This window comes from Caretta caretta, chromosome 4 (genome assembly GCF_965140235.1).
Source record: "Caretta caretta isolate rCarCar2 chromosome 4, rCarCar1.hap1, whole genome shotgun sequence".
NCBI lineage: Eukaryota > Metazoa > Chordata > Testudines > Cheloniidae > Caretta > Caretta caretta.
In genome coordinates, this window is record NC_134209.1 from 100,540,134 (window position 1) to 100,552,957 (window position 12,824).

The following is a 12,824-nucleotide window of genomic DNA, read 5'->3' on the forward strand; positions in this document are numbered from 1 at the left end:
CGGGAAGGAATTTTCCTCCAGGGCAGATTGGAAGGCCCTGGAGGTTTTTCGCCTTCCTCTGTAGCATGGGGCACGGGTCACTTGCTGGAGGATTCTCTGCTCCTTGAGGTCTTCAAACTACAATTTGGGGACTTCAATAGCACAGATATAGATGTGAGGTCTTTTTTAGGAGTGGTGGGTGAAATTCTGTGGCCTGCATTGTGCAGGAGGTCAGACTAGATGATCATAATGGTCCCTTCTGGCCTAAATATCTATGAATCTATGAATCTATGAAAGGGAATCACTGGGAGATGGTATATTTGGGGCTCCTAATTTTGGTGGATATGGGTTATAGTTATAGTTAGCTGTAGCCCACCCCCACATGCTGCAGAGGGGAATTATTAAGTCAATGATATAGTAAAGTAGCACTTCTCATAACAGGTTAAAGCGTTAGTAAATAAATATCAATGACCACATGCTAACCAGAGCAGGGAACAAGCTTGTATCCCACAACATGGAATATAATCACATATCTTTGATACATTTATCATTATGTATTTAAACACCAAACTGAAGAGAGTACCACACATTACACACCTGGTATGAATACACTTTTCAGAAGTGATATAATTTAATAATTACTAGGGCTGTCGATTAATCACAGTAAACTCGTGATTAATTTTTTAAATCACGATTAATCAGTTTGAGTCACACTATTAAACGATAGAATCCCAATTGAAATTTATTAAATATTTGTGCATGTTTTTCTACATTTTCAAATATATTTATTTCAATTACAACACAGAATGCAAAGTGTACAGTGCTCACTTTTATTATTTTTTATTACAAATATTTGCACTGCAAAAATGATAAACAAAAGAAATACTATTTTTCAATTCACCTCATACAAGTACTGAAGTGCAATCTCTTTATTGTGACAGGGCAACTTACAAATGTTTATTTTTTGTTACATAACTGTACTCAAAAACAAAATAGTGTAAAACTTCAGCGCCTACAAGTCCACTCAGTCCTACTTCTTGTTCAGCCAATCACTAAGAGAAACAAGTTTGTTTACATTTACGGGAGATAATGCTGCCTGCCTCTTATTTACAATGTCACCTGAAAGTGAGAACAGGCATTTGCATGGCACTTTTGTAACCAGCACTGTAAGGTATTTACGTGCCAGATATGCTAAACATTCGTATGCCCCTTCATTCTTCGGCCACCATTCCAGAGGACATGCTTCCGTGCTGATGACGCTCATTGAGGGGAGAATTGTATGCCTCCTGCTCTGTTTTACCTGCATTCTGCAGTATATTTCATGTTACAGCAGTCTCGGATGATGACCCAGCACATGTTATTCATTTTAAGAACACTTTCACTGCAGATTTGACAAAATGCAAAGAAGGTACCAATGTGAGATTTCTAAGGATAGATACAGCATGCGACCCAAGGTTTAAGAATCTGAAGTGCCTTCTAAAATCTGAGAGGGATGAGGCATGGAGCATGCTTTCAGATGTCTTAAAAGACCAATACTCCAATGCATAAACTGCAGAACCCGGACCACCAAAAAAGAAAATCAATCTTCTCCTGGTGGTATCTGACTCAGATGATGAAAATGAACATAGGTCGGACCGCACTATTTTGAATCATTATCGAGCAGAACCCATCATCAGCATGGACGCATGTACTCTGGAATGGTGGTTGAAGCATGAAGGGACATATGAATCTGGCACGTAAATATCTTGCGACGCTGGCTATGACAGTATCATGAGAACACCTGTTCTCACTTTCAGGTGACACTGTAAACAAGAAGTGGGCAGCATTATCTCCTGCAAATGTAAATAAATTTGTTTGGCTGAACAAGAAGTAGGACTGAGTGGACTGTTGGCTCTAAAGTTTTACATTGTTTTATTTTTGAATGCAGGGTTTTTTGTACATAATTCTACATTTGTAAGTTCAACTTTCATGATAAAGAGATTGCACTATGGTACTTGTAATGGGGGAATTGAAAAATACTATTTCCTTTGTTTTTTTACAGTGCAAATATTTGTAATCAAAAATAAATTGAGCACTGTACATTTTGTATTCTGTGTTGTAATTAAAATCAATATATTTGAAAATGTAGAAAACATCCAAAAATATTTAAATAAATGGTATTCTCTTATTGTTTAACAGCACAATTAATCGCACGATTAATCATGATTAATGCTTTTAATCACTTGACAACCCTAATAATTACTGAAGGAAAAGTCTATGGTACATATATATCAATCATCAAATCATAATGTTTATGAGTGTATGAAGTTGATTAATGCTGCAAAGTGTGGTCTGATTTTAAGCTTTAAATTTATGGGCTAGTGGCAACAGATGTGTGTACCGCACTTATTAAATCCAGAGCAAATAGTCTCTTACACTTATTTCTTTTTGGCAGTTGAGATGATTTTACTCTGATTAAGCATCAGTTTATACTCTTTAAAGCATAATTCCCTGCTACAAACAGAGGGCCTGACCTTGCAAAGCTTAACTCAAGTGAGTCAGGAGACGCCTCACATAAGTAAGGATTCAAGCTACGGTGCAGATCACTTTCTGCCAACCGACTTACTGTTCAGTTCTAGCCAACATTTACCGAATATCAGGAGGGAAGAAAATTCTTATTTTGAATGTGTATTTGCTGACTTTCCAGAAGGTGAAAATAGAACTGGGAGGGGTTAGCAGCAAAGGCATAAATTGCAGGATGAATACATAGTGAACCCGTCTTCCTTACAGTTGGGCCTAAGCAGCATTCTGTTTAAGACAAGCTCCCTTATGACAAGAGCAAAGTAAGTGAGGCCCATTGCTGCGGCTTGTACCATGAATTTAGGACCTAGGGAGTGCCTGAAACATTTTCGGGGCTGTCTATGCGCTGTTTGTAGCGAAATAAAGTGTTCTCTTGCTCTATGAGAATCTGATTCAATAGATAGTTGATATGGTACTCAGAGTTCATCTAATATGGGCAGAAGCAACAAACAGGAGGTTGCAAGTCTGAATTCCTGTAACTGATATTTTTCCACACCTGGGCCCTAGCTAGCTGCCATTGAAATCTATGGCAAACTGCAACAGACTTCACTGAGAGAAGGAGCAAATCTGACAGCTGTAATGCTGGAGTCTGGGGATTCCTCTAAAGAAACAGACACAATTATGTCAGTTGTCCTAAGTTACGTCGTGTGGGACTATAGACCCATGCGAGGCATTTGTTTGGTTCTAAATGAAACTGAACTCGGGACAAGCTCAAAAAGTTAGCCATCATCAGAGAAGTGCCACTACAGACTTCTAAACGTAGTATCATCTCAATCCCCATATTCATCAAGAATGCTAGTGGGAAACCTCCGCCCTACAGTTTTCAGTATTTTATTTTTGTTGGTTTTTAAACTTGAGGTAAAATCTTTTCCTGTGTTGTGCAGCTACCCTTGTGGAGAGGAAGAGGAGAGCACAGGAAGCATCTTACCTTTTTCAGCAGCACACTCACAGATGAGCAGGCCAGGATCCCAATCAAGCATTCGCTTGGGAGCTAAACTGGATGAGCGGCTGCCATACTGGCCAGTACTCCACAGGCCCCCTCTCCCCCACCCGGTGGAGATGTTTTGCTGTCTTGGAAGAACAGCTGGGCCTCCACGTTTTTGTCTGTATTCTGCAGTTGGCAGCAGGTGCTGGAATAGCGCTCTTGCTACATTTTAAAGGGGGAGTACATCGTACTTCAAATGTCATGTGACACTCAAGCCCCTTGCCCTACGCTCACCTGTGGGGCTCAAAATACTTTTTATCCCTGGTGTTTCATGGCATGCAGAAAACTCAATTAAGGAAATGTCATTGACAAACGGAGCAAGTCTGATTCATTATCAAGTGATCATCTTTAAATGAGTATAGACCCCTACATAGCCTTAAATTATATATCATTTATTGAAATATAGAGATCTTAATTTACAGGATTTAAGACAAAAATATGAACAGGGGCACATGTAATATGTGTTGTACCTTCAGTCACTCATATCAGTTAGCCCTTCTTCAAACACTTCACACCACTACCACTTTGGAAACACATACTTTTTTTTTTATTATTCTAAAATATAATTTTTGGACATTCAAAAGTGCAACAGTTAACGTGCCTGTGGATTATATCACAGTTAAAAAAAATATAAAGAAAGGCAGTGATACAGCTTGTCATAAATGTTTTGGCAGTATCCTAGAAGTCTATATAAAAATACATATATACATATTGATGTATAACATCACCATATCTTACGTCCTTCATCATATAATAGGACCATTTTGTACAAGTTGCAGCCCAAATTTTAAGGATTTGATTGGCCATTCAAAATAAGAAGTTATGTTTCATAGGAAAGTTTTGATTGTCATTATACAGAAGGAATTGGGACTTTCTCTTCTGGTGGCTTCTCAAAATTAAGCCATAAAAGAAAAAAAATCTGCAATATTGAAAACATAAAACAAAACAACTCCCCATTATACTACAATCCAAATAATTTTTTCTAGGCGAATATCTCTGGCCCCAATCCTGCAATGAGCTGTGGTTGGACAGACCCCTTCACCTGCACTGAGCCCCACTTTCTTCAATGGGGTTCTGCACAACAGGCTTCCATCTGCATGTAACTCCTCGCAAGACTGCGGGGCTTACGATTGCAATGGGACGGGATAGCCAGTAAATATTTTGGTGCCAATCTAAAGCATATGTCCAGTCCCAAGATGTGTTGTGAGATTCAGAATGAAACCAACAAGAGGAAGGGAGACAATATAAGAATGTTACGTGACCTATCTTTTGGTATCACTGAACCTACAAGGCCTGATTTTCAAATCCGATGAAATGTGGGTCATATGCAGAAATGCTTGCCTAATTTGAACATGAAGTTATGTGACTGTACCCACAAATTTGTGGTCTCAATTGGCCAGTCCTTAATTTGTAATGAAAGAGGTGCTGGGGCTCCGGCAATTAGGTACCAGGGCTCAAGCATTTTTTTTTTTTAACTTTCATAACTGACATAGCAAGCCCAGAGTTGCCAGGGCTCAGCCTTGTCACAAAATAAAAAGTGCAAATGACCCTTCAGCTATCTAACAGGCCACTTGTGTTTCATAGATTCATAGAGTTTAAGGCCAGATGGGAAAATTAGGTCATCTAGTTTGACTTCTGGTATGTCCCAGGCTCTTAAATTTCATCCAGTTACCCCTGTGTTGAGCCCACTCACTTGTGTTTGACTAAAGCATAGTTTGAGTTTACCTCAAGCCTATTGTCCACAAAGGCATCCAGTCTTGATCTGAAGCCATCAAGCTCTTGAGAATCCATCACTTCCCTTGGTAGTTTTTTCCAGTGGTTAATTACCCTCCTTGGTAAAAATCTGTGCCTTACTTCCAATTTGAATTTGTCCAGCTTTTGTTTGCAAATGCCTCATTTGCATCCATAACTGCATGTGGCCTTAGCCATGTGACATTCTGAAATTCAAACCCATGCTGATTTGTCTGTAATAATGGCAGTACTACATTTGGGACCACATTTTGCTCTCCTCTGCTCACCCACAACTCTCCGTAATAAGTGAAGTCAAGAGGAAGTGCACAGCGTTTCTGAGGGCCTAACTGGTCCTTCAAGTTTAGTTTTAGTTTGTTATTCAGAATCCAGTCACTTTGTTTTGTTTAGTCACTCACTGATGGTCCAATTTCCACATGTAATAGGAAAAAAATTCCCTCACAAGCTTGAGTCTGGATCTCATTTGTGTTGACTGTGACATTTCAGGTACTGAGAACTTCCTGTTAGGTGCTCAGTGCACTCAACTCCTACTGAGTTTAAAAGCTGAGCACCAAACAGGATTTGGCTCATAACTGGCAGGTATCTTATTTTCATCTGTAAGACTTCCAAAGCATCATATATCAATAACACATCGTATAGTGACAGCAGCAATCATAGCACATTCTACATACGTATGATGTCAACAAACGTTGCAGAACCAAGAGTGGATTAAATTTTGTACTCCCTCTTTTCTAAGTGAAGGAGTCAGACCAAAATAAGCAACACACTTGAAAGCAATTACCTGTCTTATAGTTAGGGTTGGTAAAGATAACAGAGCCAGCTTCCTCTGCTTCTATTGAAACCTGAAAACTAAGATAACAAAATGTATTGCAAAATGATGACTGCACATTTAATCTGGAGTCTCAGGCTAAGAAACAAGACTTCCTTGTCTGCTTCCAGAACAGTTCAAATATCAAATCAGTTTTTCACATATGACCCCAAAATAAGCTCTCTTTTGAATAGATGTGCAAAATATTATTTAAATACTAACAATGATGTCGCTATTGATTAGTCATACTTTCCTTTTACAGTAACTTGGGAAACATGGTGTAAATTAATGAAAGGTTTAAAAATAGCTTTAAATTTAAAAAACCTCAGTAAATCAAAGGGTGATTAATTGCTTTTAGAACATCTGATTAGGAAAGCCACTCATCTGATGCTGGAAATCTAACTCTTCACGTCTTAGAAGACACAAAGTTCTTTTCTACAGTGAAACTAGTTTTAGCTCACCAGAGCAATTATTATATCGTATACAGTCAAATACAATAATTGTTTCATATAAACATTTTGAATCCTAAATCTCTTTACCTACTTAAAGTTTTAAAAACTGTGCTTTTGCTGAAGGACAATGAGTTATAAACTATACAGTTAGTGTTACTGACAGTAGTATTATGAAAACAGCTATCTTCTATAGTTAAAGATTCACTAGGCTTCTAACACCTGTTATAGAAGGCTTTTAAATTAATTAATTATTATTATTATTCCCTTTTATTTGCATTAACTGTGAAAAGTAAAATGTTATGTAGTTCCAGTACCTTTAAGTTTCAAAAGTGGTTTTTGCATGTACTTCATTCACATGATAGCTCAGCAGCAGCTGAGATTGAGGGGCAAAGTACACAGAAATCTTGAGTGATCTCTTCTAAGTCCACAGAATATATTCAATGCACACCTCAAAAGATCCTTGAGCAGACAGTTATTTACATAATTACAATGGTGATGTTTTGCTGCAGTGGAAATTCTATCCATCGGAGTCAGGAATGCCCTTGAAACACAGAACTGGTCTGTTTATGGCCTTTGTCCTTCTACCTATTCAAACTGCAAATACCACTGAGATGCTACTGAAGTACTACAAAAAGCAACACTGAAAAGCTGACTTCAGCATGTCCCACTCTTTCATATTCAGGATGATCTCTGTGCGCTGGGAACAAATTTCTACTTTCCTTACATCCTTTGTATTGCAATAAAGTGGTTTTCTCTACAGAGTAAAAAGTCCTTAGAGCACATGGCGAGCTTTCTCTTGTGACATAGCTCAAAGATATCCATTAATTCCATGTGAATTACAGGAAGCTGTCTTCAACCAGGTCTGAGGAATCTATTCCAATGTCATCCATCATGTCAATGTCCTCAATGGTCTCATCCTCTCGCTTGATAAAGGTAGAGCTGCTAGAACCAGTCTCAATGGCACTTTCTTCAGATGTCTGGGAACTGTAAGAGGCAAAGAAACTAGGAGCTATAATAGTGAAATAATAATAGTGAAATAAACATGATATTTGAATTTCTAACAGTTGACTCATTTACCTGGAAGTGGATCTATGCACCAACCTTCTGGCACCTTGGGTTATCTTAGGTGATCTCTAACTACCTTTTTCTTAGGGTGATTGATATCTGGTATGAGGAAGTCACCAGAGGATAATGAATCATTTTCGAATTCAAGGGAGCAAGTTGACCACACTTTCCTGAAAATGCCTCCTGCCAACTCATCCATACAGTATTCATGAGTGAAACATTAGACTTGAAAGAAGTCCCCACCAACCAATATCAGACACTGCTGTGGCAAATGGATAATTAGAAAAACTTGGGAAAGAGAGGGAATGAGATGCTTAAGAAAAAGATGGTACAACAGAGACCATAAGGGCTTAGATCAGGCCTGGAAACTCTTGCCCCATGGTCAAAAATGACCTCATTCCAGTTTCTCTTGATAATAGTCTAAAGGGACAAAAACTTGGCTCCTAGGATCTTAACTTTATAATTAACAGAGTATTAAATGAATGTAGCTGAAAATACTGCTAGCCACATTGTGCTACATTCAGCTACCCTCATTCACATTAGGTATTTTATTTATGTATCTATTTATATTGATAAGAATCCACTGATAAGAATCCCATCCAAAAGCTCTGTCACCAATTAAAAATCACAGAAAACCCCTCTGAAATAGCCTAACCCCATTACAAGAACCAGCCGTTCTGAAATAAAATCAATCAATCCCTCACGTACCTCAAATCCTGTTCCAACTCACTCATTCCCAGATGAACAAATGGGGCTTACTATGTGCCCCAAAGGCCAGTCAATTTTGTTATGTTGGACCAAGCTGGAAAGTTAACCCCAAAGGCGAGGGGCCTCCTGGGTAACATCCTGCCAGATCCCTTCTCTATGGCAGTACAGTACAAGAGAGGAGGTCTCTTGCGTAGGCAGGTCCCAGGCCATAACGAGTACCTGGCTTCATGGGCTGCCCCATTGAAATCACTGGGGCTAGTCACAGAGAGCTGCACTCTATACCAGAGGTGGGCAAACTACGGCCCGCAGGCCACATTCGGCCTGCAGGACCACCCTGCCCGGCCCTTGAGCTCCTGGCCCGGGAGCCTTGCCCCTGGCCCCTCCCCCGCAGCTTCAGCGTGTCACCCCACCAGTGCAGGAGGGGGCTGCCCTGCAGGGGCAGGGGAGAGCAGGAAGGGAGGTTCACCTGCAGCCTCAGGGGAGCAGGTGGGCGGTGCGGGTGGCGGGAGCGCGGCGAACGCAGGCGGACGGCTCAGGAGGGCGGCTGCGCAGCCGCCTTCGGAGAGAAGCGGCGCTTTGAAGGGGAAACTGCCGCTTCTCTCCAGCTGTGCGGCTGCCCCTGCTCCTCCTGAGTCCTCCGCCCATGTTCGCAGGGGGGGTTGGATAGGGGGTGGAGTTCCAGGGGACCTGTCAGGGGGTGGGGGTGTGGACAGGGCCGGCTCCAGGCACCAGCGTTCCAAGCAGGTGCTTGGGGAGGCAGCTAGAAAGGAGCGGCAGTGTTTCCATGGCGGCAGTCCCTCTGTCCCGCCAGCCGGGGCGGCAAATCGGCGGCAGGTTCTCCCCTTTGCCATCTACGGTGGCATTTTTCACTGCTTGGGGTGGCAAAAACTGTAGAGCCGGCCCTGGGTGTGGATAGGGGTCGGGGCAGTCAGGGAGCGGGGGGGGTTGGATAGGGGGTGGAGTCCTGGGGGGCCTGTCAGGGGGCGGGGGTGTGGATAGGGGTCGGGGCAGTCAGGGAGCGGGGGGGTTGGATAGGGGGTGGGATCCCGGGGGGGGCAGTTAGGGGCAAGGGTTCCCAGGAGGGGGTGGTCACGGGACAAGGAGTAGGGGGTGTTGGATGGTTTGGGGGTTCTGAGGGGGGCAGTCAGGGGGTGGGAAGTGGGGGGGCACATAGGGCTAGGGTTTGGGGAGGCACAGTCTTCCCTACCCGGCCCTCCATACAGTTTTGGAACCTTGATGTGGCCCTCAGGCCAAAAAGTTTGCCCACCCCTGCTCTATACCCTGACTCATAATGAATAGTACCTAACTCTACAAGTAGCCCCACTGAAGTCAGTGGGCTATCTTTCTAGTAAGGTGCTACTCAAGAAGAGTAAGAATATCAGAATCTGGACCAGTCTAGTAGAAGGGTGCGTGAGGATGACAGAATCTGGCCCATAATGTACTGTAAGCAGCAACTACCTGTGCCTGTTCCTTTTGCCGAGTTCATCCTCGGAGACGGGATCAATGTCGGGCAGGGGGATGATGTAGCCACTGTCAGCACTCAACCTCTGCTCATCAAATCCACTCTCCCTGTCCTTTAGCTTGTCTTCATTCTTGTAAGTGACACCGATGTAGGTGTTGTCACAGTCCACTCTCATGCGTGTGACCGCTGGGTGGTCGCTTTTCAGGAAGTCCAGATGAATCCTTTCATAGCTCTGAAAAGATTCATTTTAAAATGGTCTTTGAGGCTGTACAAGAAGGTGTCCGCTCCTCAGCAACCTGCTGCAACTAGCTGTGCTGCGTAACTAAACCAAAACGGGAGGCACTCTGCTTTGGTGTGAGCAGGGGCAACTCCATTGCCCTGCGCTGAGCTGTGCAGGCTTATTTGAGGTGTTTTACAAGGCTTCTTTGGACCAGGGCCTCTGGCCTGATAATACACATAGGCTACTAATATTTAAAAGATGGCTGGGTGGGTTTCATTTTAAAATAGTGTTTGTACACCTCTGCGTGCACACCTTGGTGCACTAACATCTCTGCAGGAAAGTGACAGCATCTTTCAGAGGCAACTCTGGATCCAAACAGGGAGTTGTTAGTTTAATTATTCAGAGGTGCATGTATGCCATGAGACTGGTTACCATGTGACTGTTACTCAGTATTAGTGCTGGGGATCAGCGGGGATCAGGGAGTACTGCACTGCGTGATCTCTCTCCCTTCTATTTTCTGTGTGCGGAGCTCTTCCACCTGCCCTCGTTCCTCTAAGCTAATGAGGAGTGACAATGAAGATCCCCATTGGTTCTCTCCCCTTCCCTGAGTAGGGAGCAGGAGTAAATTCCTCTGGCTCCTGGCAGCTACCCTTCCGTTGAGTCTACTGACCAGATCTGGCACCTTCTCCAAAGAAGAAATGAGAAGATATTCCTGCTGGCGAGATGATGAATTCCTCTCCTCTCTCACTCCATTGGGTGAGGCCCAGGAAGTGTGGCTGTATGCAAATGGAGCCAAAGATGGTGGGCAAGTGAGGGGTGTGTGTGTGTTGAGGAGGGGCAGAAATAATGAATAGGTCTGTGAAGAGGAAGAAGAGGGATTCAGACATCTGTGAGTTTGCAGGGGCTCAGGAATGAGGGGCTGGGAAGTATACAGAGAAGCATGGATGATGTATGGGGTGGTAGAGGACCAGCAATAAGGGATGAATATTGTGGGGTAAGAGGCCCATCAGTGAAAAATGAATGGGTAGTTGTGGGGTGAAGAAGTGAGGAGCAGGTTTATGGAGGCACAGGAGTGAGGGTGAACAGCAGAAGCGAATGGAGTAGGGTGACTAGATGTCCTGATATTATAGGGACAGTCCCAATATTCAGGGCTTTGTCTTATATAGGCTCCTATTACCCCCACCACTACCCCGTCCTGACTTTTCACACTGGCTATCTGGTCACCCTAGAATGGAGGGGCAAGAGTGAGTGAAGGCTGGGGGAAAGCAGAAGTATGTACATGTGGGGGAACCCACTAATAAATGCTCGGTGCATGGGAAGCAGGAGTGAGTGATAGGAGTGTGTGTGTGTGTGTGAACTGGAATCATTAGTGCCTAGGCATCAAGGTTCAAGCTGGGGAGAATGGGTTGATGGAGGCTGGGGGAGATTATACACACAGGGGAATTGGTGCCTTTTTTAGGATTTTTACATTTTCTGAAAAAATCCTATGCAAATGTGTAGGGCCAGCTCTGTGGTTAACAGAAGGATTAAGATGATAATGGGCCTACAGGAAATGGAGAGTGGTGTCCCTTATGTAATAGTGTAAATTGGTTACCACCAGCAACCTTAGTTTTATAGCCTTATAGTCTCTTATACACTGCAACAGCATATCTGAAGCATTTCATTCACATGGCTTAATGACATGCTTACTGCACAGATGACCTGAGCAGCTAAATTACAACTCCTCTGGGAACAGATACAAAATGCAATGGAAATTCCAGAGAACAAACCTTCTTGTACTCGCCAGGCAACAGATTCTCCACAATTTCACTCAAATGGTAAAAAGAAGGTCTTTTCTCCGGTTCGCTGTTCCAACATTTCACCATAATCTCATACCTGCAAATAAGACGGAAACCAGTTTCATCAGCTGGAAGTTGAAAATCAACGGCCAGAGAAACAAAAACAAAATCAACTGGAGGTAGGTTTTGGTATTGGAGAAACAAAAAAGAGCATACGTACACTTCACTGGTAGCATGGTCAGGTTTTGCCATTCGGTAGCCACTTTTTATCTTGTTGTAGAAAGAAGAATCAACCATCATGCCAGGGTATGGTGTGCCACCTTAATGGTAAAAGGCAACAAAAGTGGCTCTTTTACATTATTTGAATACTTCCAATGTTATAATAAGCCACGACTAAATATACGAAAAACCAAACAGCCAGCAGACCTTCATTAAACCACAAATTTCTTCCGCTGGGTATTTGATGAGCTGGACATGGAGATTGGAGTGGGGGGTTATGATGATGCTCAATTCATGTGTCTGATTAATATTTTCTGCATTAGTTGCTATCTGAAATTTTGGAAAGTGCTGAGTGTGAGCTAGATTTGGGGAGGTGGGAGTTGAGGTGGCTTTTCTAAGGCTCTTTAATCAATGTACTGGATTTCTGAACTGGATGCTGTTCTTTTTAAATCTTCTGATATGTCAGGAGTTAGGGATTGATGCTCTAAATCTGAAAATTAAATAAAAAATAATTCATAATCTCTGTTGTCTCTCCATCTCTCAACAGAGATGTAATAGCAGGACACTGTAGTGAGATTTCATTATTCCTATTATAATTGGTTGCTTGTAATGCTCCAAGGCCCCAACTGAGATTAGAGTCCAATTTTGCCAGGTGCTATAAAAACGTGTATTAACGTACTGGGAAGGTTTTGTTATTTATACAGCATATGCTACAGTATATTTACTAGTACAATATCTGTTCTTTTTATTGGCTTTTACTTGTCAGCAGATGTTTTATATGTTTTTTATTCTAAATGTATCTGCCTGGATGAAAGCTCTGCCTGTGAAAAAAATTGGATT

General features: G+C 42.3%; 1 protein-coding gene across 3 annotated transcripts in view; it reads right to left on the reverse strand.

Annotated features, from left to right (window-relative positions):
• Nucleotides 1-3,894: 3,894 nt before the first annotated feature.
• PDGFRA (platelet derived growth factor receptor alpha) overlaps nt 3,895-12,824 on the reverse strand; it is a 47,902-nt gene continuing 38,972 nt past the window's right edge. For all 3 annotated transcript variants that reach the window (XM_048848281.2, XM_048848280.2, XM_048848282.2), the window contains exons 20-23: nt 11,986-12,085; nt 11,757-11,862; nt 9,764-9,999; nt 3,895-7,516 (exon numbers count right to left, since the gene is read on the reverse strand). In XM_048848281.2, the coding sequence (XP_048704238.1) occupies nt 7,369-7,516; nt 9,764-9,999; nt 11,757-11,862; nt 11,986-12,085 (590 nt within the window). In that variant the 3' untranslated portion in view covers nt 3,895-7,368. The remainder of the gene's footprint in view (nt 7,517-9,763; nt 10,000-11,756; nt 11,863-11,985; nt 12,086-12,824) is intronic.